The sequence below is a fragment of the Xenopus tropicalis genome, chromosome 6, assembly GCF_000004195.4.
Source record: "Xenopus tropicalis strain Nigerian chromosome 6, UCB_Xtro_10.0, whole genome shotgun sequence".
Lineage (NCBI taxonomy): Eukaryota > Metazoa > Chordata > Amphibia > Anura > Pipidae > Xenopus > Xenopus tropicalis.
The window spans coordinates 51,796,098-51,820,298 of record NC_030682.2 but is presented as its reverse complement, the minus strand read 5'-3'; the positions used below and the strand labels follow the sequence as shown (position 1 = coordinate 51,820,298).

The 24,201-nt window shown below is 38.8% G+C and overlaps 1 protein-coding gene across 1 annotated transcript in view; it reads right to left on the bottom strand.

The window, feature by feature from the left end:
* Nucleotides 1–23,960, bottom strand: part of col6a6 (collagen, type VI, alpha 6) — a 78,346-nt gene extending 54,386 nt beyond the window's left edge. The window contains exons 1-4 of the mRNA XM_031904420.1: nt 23,881–23,960; nt 2,526–2,665; nt 1,844–2,434; nt 173–250 (exon numbers count right to left, since the gene is read on the bottom strand). Coding sequence (XP_031760280.1) covers nt 173–250; nt 1,844–2,434; nt 2,526–2,592 — 736 coding nt within the window. The 5' untranslated portion in view covers nt 2,593–2,665; nt 23,881–23,960. The remainder of the gene's footprint in view (nt 1–172; nt 251–1,843; nt 2,435–2,525; nt 2,666–23,880) is intronic.
* Between the last annotated feature and the right edge of the window lie 241 nt (nt 23,961–24,201).

Sequence of the window (24,201 nt, the reverse complement as noted above, 5' to 3'; positions counted from 1 at the left end):
TATTAATTCAGTTCAGCACAGGTGGTTGAAAAACCATTAGGTAATTAAAAGATTCACCAAGTCCAAAACTGCTTCAAGCATATTTTAAGCAGAAATTGGCTCATTCTAAAGCAAACATCTAGAATTGAGCTACACCCTTAAATATAAGAAATCATCATAAAATGTGACTTACTGTATATTCTTGAATCAACAGTGATATTTACATCTTCAATAACTGTAGGGAAAACTGATATATCTGTAACATCTGTTGCTAAATTAAAGAAAAAAGCAAATGTATAATACTAGTCAATTCAAAACAAAATACATAAGTTATCTGTTACTTATGCCTATAACTCATTAGCCGTTCAAATAACTCTACTAGCAATGATCAAAATAAGGTATGGGTGTTAGGGGCCTTGTACAGAGGGTATGCCTGTATTGTCAGCTGTTCCAGCAGCTTCCGGGGACCCAGGAGTAAATAGAATCTAGTAAAAACGTACAACTAGGACACTATATTTCATTTGTAGAAAGCTTTACCATACCTGAGTAAACAGCCCTAGAAGCTCCATATATTTGTTTAAGACAGCAGCTGCCATTTAGGTAGGTCCCAGTGGCTACAGTGCTGGTAGAGCTGTGGCTCATGGGTATAAAAGGTTGGGGATCCCTGCTTTAAATGATTCATACATTTCAAAAGGATAGACTAAGCATTACCTTTTTTATTATTATTATTTTATCTTGCCAGTAAAGAGCACTATGCACCATGTCTGGTTTCGGTGTTTCTTTTCTATCCTTTTATTTTACCTAGCTTATTCTATTCCCTGCCCCTACCTTACCTATAGTATATTGCAAATAAAAACATTGGTCGAGTGCAGCAGCCAACACATGCAAACAGCAACATTTGGACAGTATAATGGAAACCAATTACAAAACATTCTAAAGTACCAGGAGGTAGCCTTATGTTTAAAGAACCTTTAAAGGTCATTGTCACAATTGCAAGTGATGATCACTAAGTAGGGAAGTCAATACTGGAGCACTAGTCAGGACCTGCGTATGCTTGAACTCTGGACTGTATGTTAAATGGATCCTGCATTACCTTGCTGAGCCACTGGAGACCTTGGGGATCTAGTCCTACACATATTGTTAAATACTACTCCATTACTATTTGTTCTTGCTCACCTCCTCTTCTCTCAGTAAGCCCAGGTGTTTGCAATCCGGCAATCAATGGGCTTTATAAGCTTGTAACAAGCAACTCCTGGTTGCTTGATCATTAAGCCTTTTTCCTTGATTCAGTGCCTGTACCTGCCTGATTCCTGTCCATGTTCCTGCCGTGTTCCTGCCTGGTTCCTTGTGCTATACCCTGTTCCTGACCTCGGATCTCCTGGTATTGACCTTGGCCTGTTTATTTGACTTCTCCCTGTCTTCAGCCTGCCCCTGACCACTGCCTGTTATTCGGACCCTCCTTGCTTGCTGCTAGTCCAGACCCTCTGCCTGTTATACGGACTTGTATTGTTTGGTGCCCGCCTCTGACCACTGGCCTGTTGTAAGGACTTTCATATGTGTTATTGCTGATTTCATTATCACTTCTTATAATAAATCATGTTTTAACATAACCACATGTTTCCTGCCTATCAACAAGTGAAGTACCCACTTTATATGTATTACACAGCATATAGGCTCCTAACTGCCAGCCACCCACCTGTGGCTGCACCTGACAATATAAGAACACGTTAGCAAAGGTGAAGCCCAAGTAACTGCAAATAACAACTTCTAACAGAACCAAACAAGTGCTGATGGAAACAAAACTTACATACATATAAACAAATCACTGAAAATGGTATGAAAAAATAAGGAAATGTTTCCTTACCTGAAGGTGTTGGTACAACAGTCTTACTTTGCACCACATCCTTAATGCTGTCTATCAGAGTTGTAGAGACTGCAGGGATATCTCGAATGTTGGATACCTGTAAGACATGCCTAGTGGATGAAGCTATGGCTTGCAGTTGAGACAAGGGGGCTGTTTGTAACCCTACTGAAACTATTCTGACTCCATCCTGTTGAAGCTCAAGGGCTGGCTGGGTAACTTCATCCAGAGACGATCCAGAAGCAACAACAACTAGAACTGGTGGATACACTGATTTGTCTCTATCACTGACTTCTTTAAAGAACTTTTCATGTGCTTTTGTGAGTGCATTGCCAAGCTTTAGAGATCCACCTTTATATGCAAGTTTATTTTTTATATGACTTATAACTGGGCCCTTTCCCTTGTAGGTGTTTAGCAGAAAACCAATGTCTAAATCATCATTGTATTGTGCCAGCCCAACCCGATATTTGTCTGGTCCTACAGGCAATGAAGAGATTATTCTGGTAATTAAGGTTTTCACTTGGGCGAAGCCCTTCTCTCCCAGGTTACTGGAACTGTCAACCAGAAAGACAAGATCTGCATACTCAGGTACAGCTTTAATGAAAAAGAAAAAATAACATCACAAATTGTTACATGGAATCTAAACCATGTCCTGTTATTTACAATATAGACAATGATGGCTTACCTGCTTTCTGAGTAAAAGATATCTGAAGCCAGCAGAACAAAAGAAACTTGAAGAGTAGGATCTTCATTTTGATAGCTGACTGGTCACTCGTTTAACAGGAAAATATTAATGACATTTCTTTAATGAATAGCTGTTGCACCCTAATGAAAAATTGTGTCAGTTTCATTAACCAAAAGCAACCAATAATAAGTTTTGAGTTTTAATCGTAGATAATATTTTAAATCCACAATACTATATATTAACATATAATGCATGCTGCTTTATTATGCACAGAATGTTATTTTTGTTATAACTAAGCAAGTGTATTATTATTTGCCAAAGTTATGGAACATTTTTATAGGAAGTGACCCTCATCCCTAACCAAACATTTTTAATGGACAATACTTAATAACTTTATATGAATAAAATGTATATTTGTAATTATATTGTCTATTAATCAGTAGTTCATATTATACACTGGCTAGTTAGTTGAACCTGCTTTGATATATTGTCATTAACTAATGTAGTGTAAAAAAGGCACTATCTTCTTTCCTAGGTTCATTTGAGCAATGTAAAGATAAATATACATAGCATACAAAAGGCAGAAAGACAATTTTTAGAAAGAAAGTGGTGAATCCTATATTGCAGTAAAACCCTTGATTAACAGCCTGCTATCCTGCAATGTAAGAATCACCAAGCTTAGTCTTATCAGCTTATATTAGTCTTAGAGCAAAGAAAAACTATATCAACTTCAAATAAGCACCACTAGGTTCAAATTGGAGTTGGCCTCTCATCTCAACTAGAAATACATTTAGTTGCCTGCTATCTCCTTTCCACTGTGCCAAGAACTATAACCTATAGAAACTGAGATCTTTTTTAAGTATTGTGTATCAATTCTCTGTGTGCAAATATAAAAATGTGTTGCCAATGCCATGGTCATAAGATGAACTGGTGTACCGAACAACAACTGAATAGACTTTCGGCCACAATACTTATGAGGGGTCATCTATGAATCCACTGGCATTGTGCAAAGTGCAGATTCAGATCATGTTATTTTACCCTTAATGCAGCATTTCAAAACTAATTGAGTAATTGAGCATTTTGAGTTGCAATCTGCACTATTGTACCCATCAACATGTACATGCACTTGTGTTCAATAGTTTGGGGGATGCATCACTCGTGTCCAAAATGGCATTTGCATCTGATTCACTAATTCACTGGTGGGGCTACTGAGTCACACTACTCATCAGAAGAAGCAGAATGGATGCCTTGGCAACCATGTGGAAGTGCAGGAGCATGTTTCCACTTTGGAAATTCAGCAGTTATTAATTTACACAATTAATAAAATACCAGTTTAGATACAGAGATTAGTTCTCTACTGAGTTGATACATTAGAAACCAAATCTGTTTGATTTTACTTTAAAGGAACAAAAATGAGCATATTGTATTTCCAGTCACCTATTCAGTTATTATAATGGGGTTGTTAGTAGTTAAGTAGGGATAGATAACTATTTTATCCCAAGGTGGCTTTGCTATAGTTCACAGGCATCAGTATCTGCCAGCCATCCAAGTTAATACCCAGTAACCCCCTGAAAATATGAGTGCAGATTAGCTGCTATACTGTGTCATTTGGAATAACAACATCACAAACAGGTTGTGTAGGTTGAACACCCATGTGCCATAAGCCTTATAGTAAACTATTGGAATATACAAGACTGACAAAAACTACTGAACCAACCTGACAGAAATTGTTTGGGAAAACATATGTCTCTCCTTTATAGGATCAAAATTTTATAGGCACTGACTTTGTGTATAATTAATGGCTTTTTATCGTTTATAGCAGCTGGTCAACTCCAGATTGTGCGTTAGACCGAGCGCTGGCACAATAGTGTGTTTCTAGCAGCTGGTCAACGCTACAGCGTGGGTTAGACCGAGCGCTGGCGATATCTTTCTGTGTTTTGTTTACTGACAATATAATTAATCAGGTAACTTATTGCAAATGTAAAAACAGCTGATTACAAGACTGAATAGCATACTACGTATAAGTTCAGAACAGTCTTTGTAGCTTTTAGTCCTAGCATTTTTGTGTTGTAGCTTTTATTGGAACGCTCATCAAGGCATTTTAGCCATAAGCCAGAAGATTCAGATGCCAGGAAGTGTTGCACTCCCCTAGTAATGAGGTGAAAGCCACGTGGAATAGTGCTTATGTTCATACTTAATAAATATATCCAAACAAAAGGCTTACTTGAAGCGATGAAAGCTTTTTAATCCAGACTGTTAAAGCACCACAGCACTATACAACTATTTCCAAGTTCCATTTCATGCAAGTGGAAAACCAGGGAGAACCCATCCTGCTCAGTTTACACTTGACGCTTACATCTAGGTTTCATGCAATTATGATCAAAGTTTTTTTCCTAGCTTGGAACAACTGCATTCACTCTTAGGCTCCTGCTACACATGACAGATTCCTGGCCTGCAGATAAACGCAGGTCGAGAATCTGTCCTAATCACATTAATCTTATTAATGTGCCTGCACCCGGGCCGATACAATGGTTCCAGAGCAGATTTCTGCATGAAATTGCTCAAGTACAGTGTATGCAGTTTTGTGATGAATTCTGCTCCATGCACATTAATAAGATTTTTGGAGTGTAGGGGCAGATTCTCGGCATGAAAATATGAGTGCAGGTAGCTGCTATACTGTGTCAATTGGAATAACAACATCACAAACAGGTTGTGTAGATTGAACACTCATGTGTCATTAGCCTTATAGTAAACTATTGAAATATACAAGACCATAAGCCATAAAAAATATGGATCACAACAAAATATAAGTCTCATAGTCAATCTGCTTTTAGTTGCCAGGGTCAGTGGTGACCCATAATACTGAAATACAGAATCTATGAATGCAATATATCTGTGCGGTGTGTTTGGCAAATAGAAAAATGGCAGACAAGTTGAATTTCCAAAGAGATGTCTATCTTGCTGTTGCACTTTTGACGAGGACTTCTGTGTTTATGTGTTTAAAGGAGCCATGTCCTGTTTGTGACTGCCTTCACAAAAGATATCAAGAAAAAAACAGAACACACCTTGAAAAGAGCAGGTCAAAAATCCAAAAACCAATTGTTATAAATTCAAAATTTGTTATTATCTAAGGTGGGCATGAGAAAACATACAGTTACAAATACAGTCTGAAAACATCAAAGTCTTTAAGACAGACAAGACAAGGCAGTAGTCCCCATTCTGTGCTTGAAAGGAGTGTGTATTCCAATAAAAATATTATTCATTTGCAGATGTGTCACAAAGATTAGAAGAATTTTTGTATCTATACTGTCTTTACACTGCTTACATTTATTTATTGAGAACAGATGTCAGGTTGCCTTTCATTTGTTGGAAACTGCAACTCCCAATGCACCACAACAAATGTATGCCTGCTTGGAAAGCTGAGCTTTGTCATTTAATAACACCTTAAGTTTGAGATCCCTGTACAGGAAGTTTGTTGAATATCCCAGTTTAACCCATTTCATCATAACAGAATTTTCACAGCATTGAACTGTCACCGCTGTCTTAACCAAAGTATTTTTAACACTTCTTCATAACTTTATGAGCCAACGTCTGTTTTAGATTTCAGTTAGTAAGGAAAGCTGCATTTGGCAGATCTGAGAGTGCAATTTCCTTTTTTTTGCCTTTATGGTCGAAAGCAGTGGATTTCTGAGAAACAATGGGATTTTCTGTTATCCAGAAATAAATACACAAAGAGAATAATTTCTTTCAGGCAACAATTATATTTCAGTTCCTTGTTGGATAAGCAAGAGTAGTTCAAGTTCACTGATACCTGTGGACTCTTATTTATCAAACTATTAATCAGCCAAACAATTTTTGGGGGATATGAAAGGTTCTAAATTCATGGAAAAGAACTTTTGTAATAATTATTGAGAAAAATCAATGAGAAAATGTTATTTTATAGTTTATCATGCAAAAATGTAACTGCATCCGGGTCTAAGGAAAAATCTGGAACTGTTTTTGGGGATAAACTTTCCCTTCAAAATAAATATAGCCTATAATATTAACCACACATACTAACTGCAAGGAGTTTATTATGCATTATTATATATATTTTAAGGTTTATAAATGTGTATATTCTAACACAGAAAAACACATTCACTTACCAAGGTGCAGCATGTAAAATGCAATTTTTTTTAGCACAGTCAAATTTTGTTTTTTCCCCACAATGCACCATTTTCCCCAGAATTCAAACAGGTGCAAACTGGGGATTCTTTCGATTAAGTTTCACTGTGCCTTTTGACGCAGTTTCAATGACACATCGGGCAAAGTTGCACCGTATATTTTTTGAGTTTGTCTGTCGTCATTTCTGGTGTTCAACATGAGAGTGAGGTGTACCCCCCTTTGGCGCAAGGTGCCAAGAGAACACTTGAGCTACAACCTAGTGAGGAGGTGGCAGTAGCTCTAGGCTTTCACAAAACAAATACCTAAGTGCATCTGCTGCTGCAACTACCGTCACTACGTCACAGCTTTTGCTGCCCCCAGTCCTCACTATGTACATGGATAAGCGGGGGGGGAAAATATGGGGCCTAATGTGAAAACCAAGATCACTGCAGACTGGATAATGAGCATGTTAAACCCCGACTAACAGTAAGATCACTGCAGAATGCATAATGAGCATATTAACCCTAGGCATGCCAGTAAGATTACTGCAATAATAGATAATGAGCATATTAATGCCAATCATCCAACTAGGATCATTGCAAAATGAACAATAAACACATTAACTCTAGACATGCCAGCGAGATCTCTGCAAAAATGGTAAACTGAGACAGACTTTTCTTCTTTCTTAGTGCTTTCATGCTGCTTGCCTTCCTCTGCATTCTGCATAACTGAAACTCTCCCCAGTGATTAATGATGGCCTGTATGTTCCACAGTGGAAGGCACGGCCAACTTTAAAATTTATCATGTGAAGGAAAAGACAGTGAGTGGGTAGTGGCACAGCATGGCCAGAGGAGAGATTAGATGTTCAGTACGGCCCCTAGTTATCAGGGCCCAATGCTAGCCCCCCTTGCCCCTTGTATACAGCATTGCAAATTTTGTTGTCATTTTTAATAAATAAAATTGTTACAAGGTTAACTCATATTCCCTAATGGTCCCAAATTAGGAAGGATACTCCTACATCAAAGTCTCCAAAGGGACAGAGCTTACTGGGAAGAGGGTGGAGTTTCATCAAATGGGGAAGTGTTTGGACAAAAATGAACATGGCTAAGAAAGATCTAAAGGGGTTTTAAAATACACCAACTTTTGGTTTGCAAATGTTGGGGAGTATTATAATAGATAGCTGAGACCCGCGAATAATCAGGTCTCTGTGCAGTGTACAAGTTGTAATTCCCAACCATGCCTAAGGGTTAGATACAAAGGCCTGTTGTTATATATTGCCAGATCTCCAAAACAGACTTCCATTAGTTCAGGTCAATAGTTATTTCTATCAATAAGCATAAATGTTTCCAGCCTCTGTCCATAGCTAATCGCTGGCCTGTACTCCTCTGAGGCAGCTCTCTGGGTGAGTGCCTCTCTCTCTCTGCTGCCTCCAAAGTTGCTTTACAAAGACAGTTTCTCCATAATATTTATGGCCAGCAACCAAGCTTTCCTTTATTTAGCAGTCCTTTATCTAGCAGGTATCCTCACCAAGACCCCTCCTATCTCTGAGGTAAAAAAAACACATGGGGTATTAGCAAGTATAATTTTTTGCTTACTAGTTTGACAACATACATCTGAATGGTTGCTATGGGCTACTTGAACTGTTGCAAAATGTGTGACTTTTATCAAATAACCCTCTTAACTATTTTAACGCACTAACCCCTAAGGAAAAAAACTGAAAAGAAATCAGTTTTTCTAAACAGTAATAAAGCTGCTAACTTCATTTCTATATAAAAAGCAAAAGGCAATTTCATGTATGCCAATTTCTACTTGTATATCTAACCACTCTTTTATTTCCCCTAAGCTCAGCATTGTATATTTACAGTACTTTCAGTGCACTGAAAATCACAGCAAATCAGGACATAATATATATTCTAAACATATCCAGCTGGAAAAGAAATGCACCGACAGTTTGCCATAACTCTATTCTTTGCACCTGTGCTTACATTCTAGGGGTTTCATACTCAAGCCAAGAAACTTGATTGGTGGAACTTGGCTGGCCAGTACAGCGCTCAGTTTTCCTGACATCATCTCATATTAGGAAAGCCAGGTTTTATGTTTAGCTGTCTGAATTATAGAAAATGAATATAATCCAAAATTTGTTTATCACACAACAAGTCTGTTCTTGTGACTTAGTGAGCAAGAGAGAAGAAATGGGAAATGACTAGGCTACACAAACAGAGCTCTGGCCATTTAATTGGAGTTACCAGACGTGAAAAAACATGAAAGAATCCAGGCTTGGCCTCCTGCCCAGACCCTGATTATTATTTTGTCATCTTTCTCCCAGTCCAGGCCTCTTTTTCTTTCCTTACTGCATGACTCCCCATACTGTGCTTGATGGATGCAAACCAAACATTTGTTAAGTTAATTTAGGAATAGTACTATATGCACGTATTGCATTAGTATCAAAGCTCTCAAAAAAAAAAGCCGCCAAAAAACTAATTTCAATTATTTGGGTGAAAAATATATATTTTAATGTATTTATATTGTCTTCCTTCTTTCTAACAATTTAAATTAAGAGTATGTTTTTGTTTATATTAACTAGTAACTTCTAGGTCTAACATGAGGTTTATTTCTTTAGTCAATAACCTGTATGCTTGCACAATTAACATTTTTTATTATATGAATAAGGCAGTGGTTGCCATACTGTGGGACTTCCTATTTAAAGGTCAGGCTGGGATGTGTGAAGAATGCCCTTTTGCTTTTGTAGATTCTCTTGATAAACTGCCCATAGTAGCATAAATCCACTCAAACTTTTGCTTGCAAATATTACACTGTAATAAACATTGGAATGGTGAATATTATGCAGTTTACTGTTTGGAGTAAGAAAAAAGATGTCTTATGCCTCTTGCAATGATCAAGGATAGAGTCAAGTATAAACACAGCAGTCAGGATTATCGCTGGAGGATCCTCTTGTACCAGTTAGGCCTTGCTGAATTTGGAAGAAAAATTATTGAGCAGTGTTACTATTGGAATCTAGAGATGTAGCGAACTGTTCGCCGGCGAACTAATTCGCACGAAAATCGGGTGTTCGCAAGTTCGCAAGTTCGTGAACTTTTAGCGATGTTCGCAATTTTGGGTTCGCCTTAGCTGGTGCCAAATTTTGACCTCTCACCCCAGAGCCAGCAGATACATGGCAGCCAATCAGGCAGCTCTCCCTCCTGGACCACCCCCGGACCACTCCCTTCCATATATAAACCGAAGCCCAGCAGCCATTTTACATTCTGTCTGTGTGTGCTTGATGAGTTAGCATAGGGAGAGAGCTGTGCAGGGGTTTGAGGGACAGTTTAGGTAGCTTTGCTGACTAGTGATCTACTTTCTACTGCTCTGTATGTAGCTGCTGTGGACAGCTGTCCTGTGCTGATCTCATCTGCTGTAACCCAATAGTCCTTTTTATTTGCTTTTATCTTCTGATTACTGATTACAACAACGTATTTTTCAGAGAAATGTTTGCCCTTGATCCCCCTCTGGCATGCCACTGTCCAGGTCGTGGCACCCTTTAAACAACTTTAAAATCAGTTTTCTGGCCATAAATGGCTTTTCTAGGTTTCAAAGTTCGCCTTCTCATTGAAGTCTATGGGGTTCGCAAAGTTCGCAAAAGTTCGCACTTTTTGGCAGAAGTTCGCGAACAGGTTCGCAAACTTTTTTTGTGAGGTTCGCTACATCTCTATTGGAATCCTCTATGGTTCCTCGACTACATCTCCTCTCATGTATAAAACTGATTATATAATGTAGAATATAGCTGTAAAGTTTAGGAATGGAGCAGCACTGGTATTGAAGGTTGAGTTTCCTTTTAATACTTTACCTAATCTGTGCATAAACTTTTAATAATGTATAACTGGAACGTGTGGTATCCAGACAGGGTTGAATTTTTCAGAGACATATCTTATCAAGGAAAGCTGAAGCCTGGGAGTTGAAAATACTATTTGGAAATGAGGCCTTTTCTTACATTTTGATACAACTCCAAAACAAACTACAGACTGCTGTTAGGTCAAAAGTTGTCTCCGTCAGTAACCATAAATTGTTTAAGCCTCTGTCCATAGCTGACCTATACTCCTCTGCAGCTCTCTTGGGAACATCTTTCTTCCTACTGCCTTCCAAGTTTTCTTATCTACAACAAATTCAGCTTCTTCCTAATTTCTCAGCAACAGAGCTTTCCTTTAATTTACTTGAGCAGTCCTTCACCTAGTAGGTATTTGCACCAGGATCCTACCAATGTTTCCATTCTTCCTTTGCCCTGTCCTTACAGAGTTGTTGTTTTCCTCATGAAGTGTTGGATTTTTGATCCAACACTCAAGGAAGACAGCTACAACCCGGGGGCACAAAACCATAACTAACGAGTTTTTTTCCCTGAAACCCTGCATGAGTTCCTTAATATTACATTTAACTTCTCACAGTAACCTTTAATGCCTCTTACTACATATTGGCCCTCAGCTACAATTACTGCCACATTTAGGGTGGGAATTTCTCCAGGGTTCCCCAGTCAATAGGTGCAATTATGCACAACTGATCTCTGCAGACTGTGGGGGATGTAATGCAACAGAAATGCATATTGGGACATAAGTACCCTTAAAAGGATGGTTCACCTATAAGTTAACCTTAAGTATCCTATAGATTTCCTATTCTTAGCAATTTTGCATTTTGGTCTTTATTATATATTTGTATGGTTTTTAAATTATTTGCCTTTCTCTTCTTCCTCTTTTTAGCTTTCAAATGAACCAAAAAAACTGTTGCACTGGGCGTCTACAATTGAATTGTTATTGTCACATTTTATTACTTATCTTCCCATTTAAGTGCTCTCATTCAAACCACTGAATGGTTGCTAGGGTAAATAAGACCCTGACAACCAGATAGCTGCTGAAATACTAAACTGGAGAGGCGATGAACAAAAAGCTAAATAACTACAATACCATAACAATTAAAAATAAAGCCCAACTGCAAGTTGTGTTACTAAAAAATTGTTACTGTGTTCGAGATGACATTTTTGTTTTTCTTGGTGTTAAAGTAGAAAGAAAGGTAAAAACTAAGTAAGCTTTATCGGAAAGGTCTATGTAAATACAGCCATAAGCTCTCACAGAAACACTGCACTGAGTTCTCTGTCAAAAGATTTCTTGTGTCTGTAATTCATATGCCACAGACACGCAGCTCTCTGCTCTCTCCCCTCTCCTGCTCTCCCCTCCCTCAAGAATGCTAAGGACTCCCTCCCCCCCGTAGGAATGTGGATCTGAGCCAATCAGCAGGAAACTGACTCATAGGGGAATCCCGAATGGGAAAAATTCGGATTGGAAACGAAAATTTCTGAAGATCGCAAATATCACGAAAATGCTTACGAAAAATCGTATTAGTCACGATAATATCGTTTTGCCGATCCGAAAGTCACAAAATTTCGTACTGTACAATTGTAAACAGCGGTAAAGCCTTTCCGATATTTTCGTGCAAGCATTTGCGCGCCGTATGAAAAGTCGTGCGCCGTACGAACAAAATCGTACGGACGCCCGAACAAATCGGCAAAAATACGCTCGGAGCGTTCATGATTTGGAAAATGTGCCCCATAGTCTTACTAACTGAGCATGTACACTTGGTCTGGGTGTCAGTGCAGGAGTGAGGCATTATGGGAATTTTCTTTACACAGCTCAGCGTTTTTTTTTCATGTTTGGCTTCTGATCATCTGAACAGGAGATGATTAGCCTTTCCTTCTCCTTTAAGTTTCTTTTATTAAATATCCCACTTTTTTTGCTGGTGTTTTTTTCTGCTAAAAATATTATAAACCTCCACCTTATTTCTTAGGTATAATCTGTGGCTTATTCTTCTTCTGAACAAATAAACTACAATATAATTTTGATTTCAAGTTAATAGTATTACTTTTTCTCTAGAAAAATACATAAGACACATGGCATTCATTATATTTACCTTGTAATAACAACCAATATATTTTGCACCATTTATTTTTACAAAGGTAAAGTAATTTTCATCAAGTGTCAGTGGATGTTAACCAGACATTACATAATTTAACAAAAAGGTGCTATTTTTGGCTAGCATTCTGTAAGCCTGTATTATTTTACTTACACCTGTGAGTTACAACTTTCGCTTTGAGAGTATAAGCTATAAAATTCACCATACTGGTGTAAATTATGAAAGGTACAGTACGTGAAAAGCATGAAGAATTGTCAAAACACTAATACCATTGAATTAAGATTGACTGGATTCTGGTAAATTTGGTGGTCGCATTTAGTTAAACATTGTATTATTTGTATGATAAATAAAACAACTTTACCAAAAGTAGGGAATCGCCTGTAGAGTATTAAAGGTGAAAAGAAAAATAGGAGATGAAGTGAAAAACCAAGAGACAATAAATCATTTAAAATGGGACACATTCTAACAATTTCTGGACTAGGTGAGAATGATCTGTATAGTAACCTAGTAAGTTAGGTTGAAAAAAGACCTAAAGTTCAAAAACCTAAAACCTTCCTAACTGCTAGTTGATCCAGAGGATGGCAAAATACCCTTCTAAAGCCTCCTCAATTTGCTTTGAGGGGGGAAAAAATTCCTTACAGACTTCAAGATGGCCATTGGACCAGTCCCCGAATCAGTGTGGTACTGAGAGCTATTTTCAGTAGCACTGTATTTAGTAAAATCAATCCAGCTTCTTTTTAAAGCTATCTATTGTATCTGCCAATACACAGGGCCGGAAAGGGGAGTAGGCAGAAGAGGAACCCAGGGTCGGACTGGGGGGTGCAGGGCCCACCGGGGCTCCTGCCCCAGGGGCCCTGCAGGTGCCCCAGCCAGCCGTGTCCCCTACCCCCCCTAACCCCCCCCGCAGGGCCCCCACCTGACGTCCTCCCCGAGCACGTATAAATTGAACGCGTCAGGGGAGGAACAGTCAGAAGGGGGAGCGCCGGCAAAGTTCGGACTGGGCTGCTGGGGCCCACTAGGGCCGGGCCCACCGGGATTTTTCCCGGTGTCCCGGCGGCCCAGTCCGACCCTGGAGGGACCTGCTTAGGGTGCATGGTGGGGGGGCCCCAGGCAGGTTCTTCTTGTTTCACCTACACTTATTGCCAGGCCCTGCCCCCCCACCACATCACCCCCTTCAGCAGCCTGGCCAGCTTGGCCCTGCACCGCCAATACAATTGATTCAGGGAGAGGTTCCACACTTCACATCTCTCACTGTAAAAAACCATTTCCAAATACTAAGATGGAACCTCCTTTCTTCTAATCAGAATGGATGCCCTTGTGTCTGCAAGAAGGACCTACTGGTAAGTAAAACATTAGAGAGCTAATTAGATGTTCCTCTTAAATATTTATAAATAGTTATTATATCTCCCCTTAAGCACCTCCTCTTCAGCGTAAACAGACCCAACTTGTCCAGTCTTTCTTTATAACTGAGATCATTTAGAACATTTACCAGCTTAGTTGCTCTTCTTTAAACCCTCTCTAATTCAATAATATCCCATTTGAGCACTGGAGACCAAAACAGCTTGGGATATTCTACATGGGTCCCTACTAGAGTTATGTAAAATGGAAGAGTGACCCCCTCCCACTGTGAATCTATTTTCTAATACAGCTCAAAACCCTATTTGCCCTTGCAGCTGCTGCCTGGCATTGCTTGCTACAGCCAAGTTTATTATCTACAAGGGCTCCAAGGTCCTTCTCCATTATGGATTTGCCTAGTGCAGTCCCATTATGGGTATAAGTGGCTTGCATATTTTTACATCCCAGGTGCATGACCATTTATCAACACTGGGTTTTATCTGCCACTTAGCAGCCCAGATTGCCAGTTTGAAGATCCTGCTGCAAGGATGTCTTGTATGGAATTAATTGGGCTGCAGAGTTTTGTGTCATCTGCAAACACTGATACAATACTTTAAATATCCTCCCTTTAAGTCATTATTATTATTATTATTAATAAATGAAATTAAATTAAAGAGAACCCAATACAGAACTCTGCGGGACCCCACTTAGAACCTTACTCCAAGTAAGTACTCTATGTACATAATCCTGTAACCAGCTTCCTATCCATGTACAAAATACTTTATTAAGACCAACAGACCTTAGAAAGCAGTCATTGTGTGGGGCACTGTATCAATTGCTTTGGCAAAATCCAAACAGCTCACACCTACTGCGCCCCACTGTCCATTTTTTTACTAAAAAAGTAATAAAATCTGTCTGACATGACCAATCCTTCATTGGTGGCACAACAGCGTTAAAAAATATATGGCATTATTTAATAATTGGCATTAAGTTTGCCCAGGAGCATTATCCCCTAGCAACCAAACAGCAGGTAGCATTTACTGGTCACCTGTTTAAAAACAAACATCTTATTGGTTTTCTATGGGTTACCGCTCCTGGGCAAACTTTGTGCCTTTTATTACATACAGGGAAAATCATAACTTATAGGGTAGAAAAAAATTTAAATTTCATGGTTGTAAACACAATTTAATAGAAAAAACTAAGGGGGACATTTATTAATGCAAAAATGCTCTGAGCGTTCGTTTGAACGCTTCAAGCATATTTTGTGTGACAATTTCGTACCTTGCGCGACAATTTTGTACTTTGCGACAAAATTTTGCGGCAAAATCGGATTGTCGCGCCAAGTACGAAAGTTTCGGATTCATTCAAGCTTCGTTATCGTGACTTTCCTTGGGCCAGGTTGGAGCTGCACAGTGCCATTGATTCCTATGGGAGGCTTCCAAAATCATGCACAGAAGGATCAAAGTCAGAAAGGTTTTCCCGCTGTTTACAATCGTTCGGTACAAAAATTTCGGATCACCAATATAGTTACATATATTTACATAGTTACATAGGGTTGAAAAAAGACCAGTGTCCATCAAGTTCAACCCATCCAAGTAAACCCAGCACACCTAACCCACACCTACCAATCTATACACTCACATACATAAACTATAAATACAACCACTAATACTAACTGTAGATATTAGTATCACAATAGCCTTGGATATTCTGATTGTTCAAGAACTCATCTAGGCCCCTCTTAAAGGAACACTAACACCAAAAAATGAAAGTGTATAAAAATAATTAATATATTATGTACTATTGCCCTGCACTGGTAACAGTTGTGTGTTTGCTTCATAAACACTACTACAGTTTATATAAATACCCTGCTGTGCAGCCATGGGGGCAGCCATTTAAATTGAAAAAAGGAGAAAAGGCACAGGATACTAAGCAGATAACAGATAAGTAGCATAGATTCCCATTGTATTCTACACAGTTTATCTGTTATCTTCTTATATAACCTGTGCCTTTTCTCCTTTTTTCAATTTTAATGGCTGCCCCCGGGGCTACACAACAGCTATTTCTATTAACTACAGTAGTCTTTCTGAAGCAAACACACAACTTTAACAGTGCAGGGCACTGTTATATTTTAATTATTTTAAAACATTTTTATTTTTTAGTGTTACTGTTCCTTTAAAGGCATTAACAGAATCTGCCATTACCACATCTCTAGGAAGGGCATTCCACAACCTCACTGCCCTCACCGTGAAAAACCACCTACGCTGCTTCAAATGGAAGCTCCGTTCCTCTAATCTATAGGGGTGACCTCTGGTGCGTTGATTGTTTTTAAAAAAAAAAGAACATCCCCCATCTGCCTGTAATCCCCTCTAATGTACTTGTACAGAGTAATCATGTCCCCTCGCAAGCGCCTCTTTTCCAGAGAAAACAACCCCAACCTCGACAGTCTCACCTCATAGTTTAAATCTTCCATCCCCTTAACCAGTTTAGTTGCACGTCTCTGCACTCTCTCCAGCTCACTAATATCCTTCTTAAGGACTGGAGCCCAAAACTGCACCGCATACTCAAGGTGAGGCCTTACCAGGGACCTATAAAGAGGCAAAATTATGTTTTCATCCCTTGAGTCAATGCCCTTTTTTATACAAGACAGCACTTTATTTGCTTTAGTAGCCACAGAATGACACTGCCTGGAATTAGACAACTTGTTATCAACAAAAACCTGTAGATCCTTCTCCATTAAGGAAACCCCCAACACACTACCATTCAGTAGATAGTTCGCGTTTATATTATTCCTACCAAAATGCATAACTTTGCACTTATCAACATTGAACCTCATTTTCCAGTTTGCTGCCCAGTTTTCCAATTTTGTCAAATCGCTCTGCAAAGCGGCAGCATCCTGCATGGAACTTATAGTTTTGCACAATTTTGTGTCATCAGCAAAAATAGAAACATTACTCTCTATGCCCTCCTCCAGGTCATTAATAAACTAGTTAAAAAGCAAAGGACCAAGGACTGACCCCTGCGGTACTCCACTAACCACACTGGTCCAATTAGAAAATGTTCCATTTACCACCACTCTTTGTAATCTATCCTTCAGCCAGTTCTCTATCCAATTACAAATATTATGTTCTAGGCCAATATTCCTTAATTTGATCATTAACCTTCTGTGAGGTACTGTATCAAACGCTTTAGCAAAGTCCAAGTAGATGACATCGACTGCCATTCCAGCATCGAGGTTCCTACTCACCTCCTCATAAAAGGCGACTAAATTAGTCTGGCAAGATCTGTTACGCATAAAACCATGCTGGCACAAACTTATAGTATTGTGAACTGCAATGTATTCAAGTACCCTATCCCTTATTACCCCTTCCAAAATTTTCCCTACTACTGATGTCAGACTAACAGGCCTATAGTTTCCAGGCTGAGAACGGGATCCCTTTTTTAAACAACGTCACCACATTAGCAATCCGCCAGTCTCTCGGCACCATGCCAGACCTCAATGAATCCTGAAAAATTAAGTGAAGAGGCTTGGCAATCACAGCGCTCAGCTCATTTAATACCCTGGGATGAATCCCATCCGGCCCTGGACCTTTGTTTACCTTTACATGTTCAAGTCTCTTTTGAATTTCCTCCCTAGTGACCCATGCGTCAGTAGCTAAATTACTAGAACTGGGTATATTAAAAGGGAAGCCTTCATTATCTGGCTCCTCAGATGTATAGACAGATGCAAAATAAGAGTTCAAAATTTCAGCTTTTTCCCCGTTCTCATCAACCAACTTACCCCCCCATGATAATAAGGTTCCCACCCCTTCTTGCTTCATTTTTTTACTATTCACATAATTAAAAAATAATTTTGGATTCTTTTTACTCCTAGCTGCAATATCCCTTTCCATCTCTATTTTAGCTTGCTTGATAGCTTTTTTGCATGCTTTATTTGCTTCCTTGTACCTGATGAAAGTTTCCGCTGTCCCAGCTAACTTGAATGCTTTAAAAGCACGTTTTTTCTTACCAACCTCGACACTAACACTTTTATTCAGCCATAAAGGTTTTGCTTTGCGATGCCTCTCCTTGCTTACAAGGGGGATATACTGTTGTGTATACCTGCAAAGCAATGTTTTAAAGATGTTCCATTTTCCTTCTGTGTCTAACCCCATGAAAAGCCTTTCCCAGTTGACACATTGCAGAGATGCCCTTATACTGGCAAAGTCTGCACGTCTAAAATTGAGGGTTTTAGTTACTCCCTTATAGCGCTGTCTCTGCAGCATTATCTCAAAGGAGACCATGTTGTGATCACTGTTCCCCAGATGCTCACCCACACAAATGTTAGAGATGAGTTCATTATTATTAGAAATCACCAGGTCCAAAATAGAGTCATTCCTAGTAGGTTCTTGAACCGCCTGAAATAAAAAGTTGTCATTTAGCATATTTACAAACCTACTAGCTTTTTCTGACTTAGCCACCCCATTACTCCAGTCAATGTCCGGATAATTAAAGTCCCCCATAATAACAACTTGACCCAGTTTTGAAGCCTCCTCCATTTGCAACAATAGCTGGGCCTCATCCCCCTCATCTATACGGGGTGGTTTATAGCATACACCAATGACCATTTTCTTTGTGACCTTCAGCCCTACTGAAATTTCTACCCAAAGAGATTCGATGTTTTCATTGGTAATGTCTTTATTACATGGCTTTAAATCTGACTTTACGGAAAGACAAACCCCTCCACCCTTTTTAATCTCTCTGTCCCTCCTAAAAAGTGTATACCCATTTAAATTCACAGTCCAGTCACATTTATCATCCCACCAGGTCTCAGTGATACCTATTAAATCATAATTTTCAATACATGCAATAGCTTGCAGCTCCCCTAATTTACCCGACAAGCTACGCGCATTAGCCAGCATGCAGCGGAGATTACTACTTCTCCCTCTGATGTTTACATTAGCTAACGGAGAGTTAGAGCTAAGGCAAATATGAGACTGTTTTCCTTGTAACGGAAGCTCCTTATCTGATAAACTATATGCCCCCCTCACTCCTCCCCCACAACCCTTTGCTAGTCCCCCTGCCCCGTCTACACTAATTTTCCCATAGAACTCTAGCTCACCCACCCCCCCCTTGTCTAGTTTAAACACTCCTCCAACCTCTTAACCATTCTCTCCCCTAGCACAGCAGACCCCCTTCCATTGAGGTGCAATCCGTCATGGCTGTATAGATTGTACCCCAAGGAAAAGTCAGCCCAGTGCTCTAGGAACCCAAACCCTTCCTTCCTACACCAAGACTTTAGCTGTCTCCCTAAACTTGCACGTGGCACCGGCAAAATTTCCGAAAAAATTACATTGGAGGACCTTTGCTTAATCTTAGAGCCTAGATCCCTGAACTCACTCTTTAAGGTCCCCCACCTACCGTTCATTTTGTCGTTAGTACCGATATGTACCAAGACAGCCGGGTCATGCCCAGCCCCTCCCAATAATGTGTCAACCCGATCAACCACATGCCGAACCCTGGCACCAGGAAGACAGCAAACTGTCCGGTTGAAGCGATCCGCTTGACAGATTACCCTGTCCACTTTCCTAATATATGATATTATCGTGACGAATATGATTTTTTCGTAAGCATTTTCGTGATATTTGCGATCTTCAGAAATTATTGTATCCAATCCGAATTTTTCCCATTCGGGATTCGAACTCGTGATTTGATGAATGTAGCGCTAAATGTAAAACTCATATCACTAAAAGAAGTAAATGCACAAACATTAATTACATTTTTCAACCTTTAAACAATGCCGAGTTGTTATTCTTTTGTCCTGATTTAGCTCCACAGATTGACATTCGCCCTTAGAATAAACAGCTTGCCAAACCCTAATTCAAAATTTAGAACAAAACCCAAGGACAACGCTCAAGAAAAACAAATGATATTTTCATCTCAAACAAAGATCCACTTCTGCCAATCCATTACAACATTTTCCTTAATGACCTGCAAATTAAGCCAAATAAATAAACTCATGGATTATTTGCAGCATAGCAATGGCAAGTACTGTACAACATAAACATTAAGGGTAGAATTCCCCAAATAGCCTTTGATTTGGAAATATTTATGGAATTCATGTATTAGAATACGGTGAGTGGGTGCTTTCTATGGGCTGGCATGAATAACAATGGCTATTGCTGCTTGAGTGATTTTACAGAATACACTGAATGCAAAAACTATAAGGTGGAAACCAAAATAAAATAAAATAAATGGTGCATGCATTTTTTTTTTTACAATGCCTGTATTTATAATTGTTTTGTTTAATCCCTAATAAAAAGGAAAGTATTATGTTAATGGAACACAAAGGATTTTAACTGCAGCAATTAATAGTACTAGTAGTACTACTCCTAGTGGTTTATTAGGTCAATGGCACATTTTCTCTGGCTGTGTAGAAACACAGGCAAAGAAAAGGCACACCCGCTCCAAGTATTGGCATTAAAATGCATATTTTAGCATTTCCACGTCTACATCCAATCCATTTGTAGGCTCCCTGTCTGATGCTGAGCCTGATGCTGAGCATCACATAGGTCTTTTCTATGCCTGCATTCCCAAAAATGCCTAGTGTGCCAATGGCTCTAGTAACCAGCCCAGAAACATGAGGGTTTTGTAGGTATTTGCTTATGAATGCATAAAAAGGGACCCAGCAGAAAGAGGTGTCTGACCTAACTTGTCAACTAAGGGGCAGATTTACTAATCCACGAATCCAAATCCAAATGGGAAAAATTCGGATTGGAAACGAACATTTTGCGACTTTTTCGTATTTTTTGCGATTTTTTTCGTCACCGTTACGACTTTTTCGTAAATTGTTGCGGCTTTCTCGTAGCCGTTACGACTTGCACGAATTGTTGCGACTTTTTCGTAGCCGTTACGATTTGCTCGTGTATTGTCGCGACTTTTTCGTATTGAGCGCTCGTAAACGGCGGGCAAAGCTTTCAGACTTTGCATGATTTTGGAAGCCTCCCATAGGACTCAATGGCACTCTGCAGCTCCAACCTGGCCCAAGAAAAGTCACGATACTGAAGCTTGAATGAATCCGAAACTTTCGTACTCGGCGCGGCGGCTACGAAAAAGTTGCGACAATTTGCGCAATTCGTAACGCTACGAAAAAGTTGCGTCAATTTACGAAAAAGTCGTAACGGCTACAAAAAAGTCGCGACAATTTACGAAAAAAATCGCAAAATACCGATCATTACGAAAAAAACGCATTCGGATGCTTTTCGGACGTTTGTGGATTAGTAAATGTGCCCCTAAGTGTTGTACTTTTCTTATTTATTGTATCTTTATTTATTTATATATGAACAAAAATGTCTTAAATCTCTAAATTAACATTTCTTAAATGTCAAAGCCAATTCATACAAAGACTTGATAGAACAAGCATGAACAGAAAGAAGGTTATCTAATGTAAGAAAGATAATAGCTCATTGAGCATTTTTTCAGACATAGATCTTCATATACTGCTGCTATACTTTTTAATTTGTACAGTAAGCCCAATCCATGGGGTCGTAGTGTAATAACAGGGGCAAACACTGCTCAAATTTGCCTTACCTTGTGGCAGTCAGTCAGTAGGTAACATTTACCAGTGTGCTGTTTGAAGGTAAATATCTTAGTCCAATTATAATCCTGCTGTTCTGTAAGCACCCAGGTAACTGTAGGGCTCATTTAATAATATTAACTAATCTGCATAAGTGTAGCTGCCATGCCAATAGCAATCAGCAATCAGATCTACTAATTAGTACTGTTTGTGGGCATTATACCTCTGCATGCAGAGAGCTTTAGTCCAGCAATATTTCTCAATTAAACTTTTCCTAGCTCTCTAGGGTGAGTGACAGCATTGAATGCAAAATAATCCCCCAATAAGAATCCCTCTAAACAGCAGTATGTCCTGCCTTTTTTTGTTCCATTACCTTGTAATATTAAGCCACAACTTCACAATAATCTTTGTATGCAAGATAATAGCAAGATAACTGGCACCATGCTGATAAGCAGCTCATTGGTGTATTCTCCTTATTGTGGAATTGAGTTTTTAGTCATCTTTTTTAGATAACTAGGGGGTGCAGTGGGACAGTTTTATTGAGGGCTTAGATCCCTATTACAATTTAGAAAAATACTGCAAAGAACTGACTGGGTGCTGTGGATAATTTAGCATGTGGTAAATTGAACCTGTAATATGTGCAATATGTAAAAGTTAAAAATTTCACATGAATCTTCCTATTGTATAAAAGCAGAAGTGTTAATGGTGCTTGGGTGGCAAGATTTTCACTGGATAACCTTCTTGCGACTGTATATAAGTCAATGGCTGCTGCCCCTTTAGCAACAAGAGTGTAAGTTGGTGTAACGCAGGAGATAACTTTTGCAATAAATGGCCAAATTCCCCCTTTTGATTACACACCACCGCTACAGGAGCTGGAGTCTCTCAAAGTACAGCACACAATAGGTCTTATGAAAGCCAAAATAAGTTTTTTTAATTTAGTTTATGGTCCCTTCTTTACTATTTGTAAGCAGGCCTATCCAGCTACCACCTTCCAAGTGGCCTGCCATTAGCTAACCTACTGTAAGTACTTCACTTTGGTTCCTCAGAGGAAACAGACCTCAGGCAAGCTAGCATCATTCACTCTTGTTCACAAAAGAGAACCTGCTCTAGAACCTCCTCAAAGGGATCCCCTGTCTAAAAGCACCTAAAAAATATGTGCTTCAGAAAAAATGCCGCATACAACAATTTTTTTTTGAGGCATTACTTTCTCTGTTTCGTCAATTTTTCACCATTTCACGAATCTTTTCAAAGATCTGCAAATTTTTCGGCAAAGCAGGACAGATTCGCTCATCACTATCTGGCAGAACCTGCATTTGGCTACTATGATGCTATCTGTAGCAATCCAAAAGAAAGTTATTTGATATCTGTTGTCATTCCCTGTTCAAAAAAATGGAAAAAACTCGCAATGGCTGATGTTGCTGGTATAAAACAGGGACCACCTGAGAATGCTTGCTAGGTGTGCCTAGGCCATCACAGAATGTCTGTGTCCCTTTTATGGTCTGCACAAAAACTGTATAGTTATTGTACAAAGTTAAATATTTTTCTTGGAGAGTATTACATCAGTTCCTTACAGAATTCCCCTGATTTCTAACAGCCAGGAATAGAAGAAGGCATGTGCGTAACTGATCATTTTCTAGCCAGTACTATATAATGAGTTAACCCTTCAGTGTCAAAAGCTGCACACACTCATCGTCCTATGAAAAGTAAAACAACTTACTAAGAATGACATTTGTAAGATGGCTATATATATATATATATATATATATAACATATCAATATCATATAGATGTCAATGGCACAATGATTGAATAACAAATATTTCAAATTTTTTCATGTTAAATGCCGTGAGTGCTATACATATACTGTATGCTAAAGCTTCCATTGTACAAAATCGATCTTGCTAATGTAAATAATTAATAGTATTGGACTTTCTATTTTAAAGTATATAACTACAAGACAAAAATAGTAAGAAGTAGTAGTATTTTATAGACATGACCCTATAAGCCTTGTAGTTACAGCACATCAACCTGCACTCAACAAAACTTCCCTTGTACCAAATTACAATTATAAGAACTAAAAGACATTTCTTTTCGTCAAACTATAAAACATAAACAGAAAAGAATCAAACGAAACCCACAATTGTAGGCATGAGTTTAGAAATCTGAAATCTAAAATACTTTTCAAGTTCAAGTTGCCATTGACTGTCAAATTTAGAAATAAGCTCTGCAAGCTCATACATCCTAACGAAGCACTAGATTCATGTTATGCTGAATACATTGTCATCTGTGCATTACTCTACACTTGTGCAAAATATTTATAGTAAATCAAGCATTGTTAACTCTAATAAATAAGCATTGCAAATGTACTTACAAGGAGCAAGCAGAAAATGAAAGAGTTCAGAGATTCCCATACAAGTGCTTACAAAAACTCATCTAGTATCACATTTAAACCAAGGTTCAGCTCCCTCCCACAGACAAGGGAACTTGCAGATACACCCCTTCTTTTAAATATAAGCTTTAGCATATGTGATTCCTAGCAATTTCTTTGGAAATATATTTATTTCATTACTCCCATTTGTTTAAAAAAAAGGGGGGTGCTAAAACTTATTAGAAATATTTTGCCATAATCTCAGTCACTTATCCAGAAATACATGTTGCATTTCAATTAGCACCAACACTGCACTTTATATAG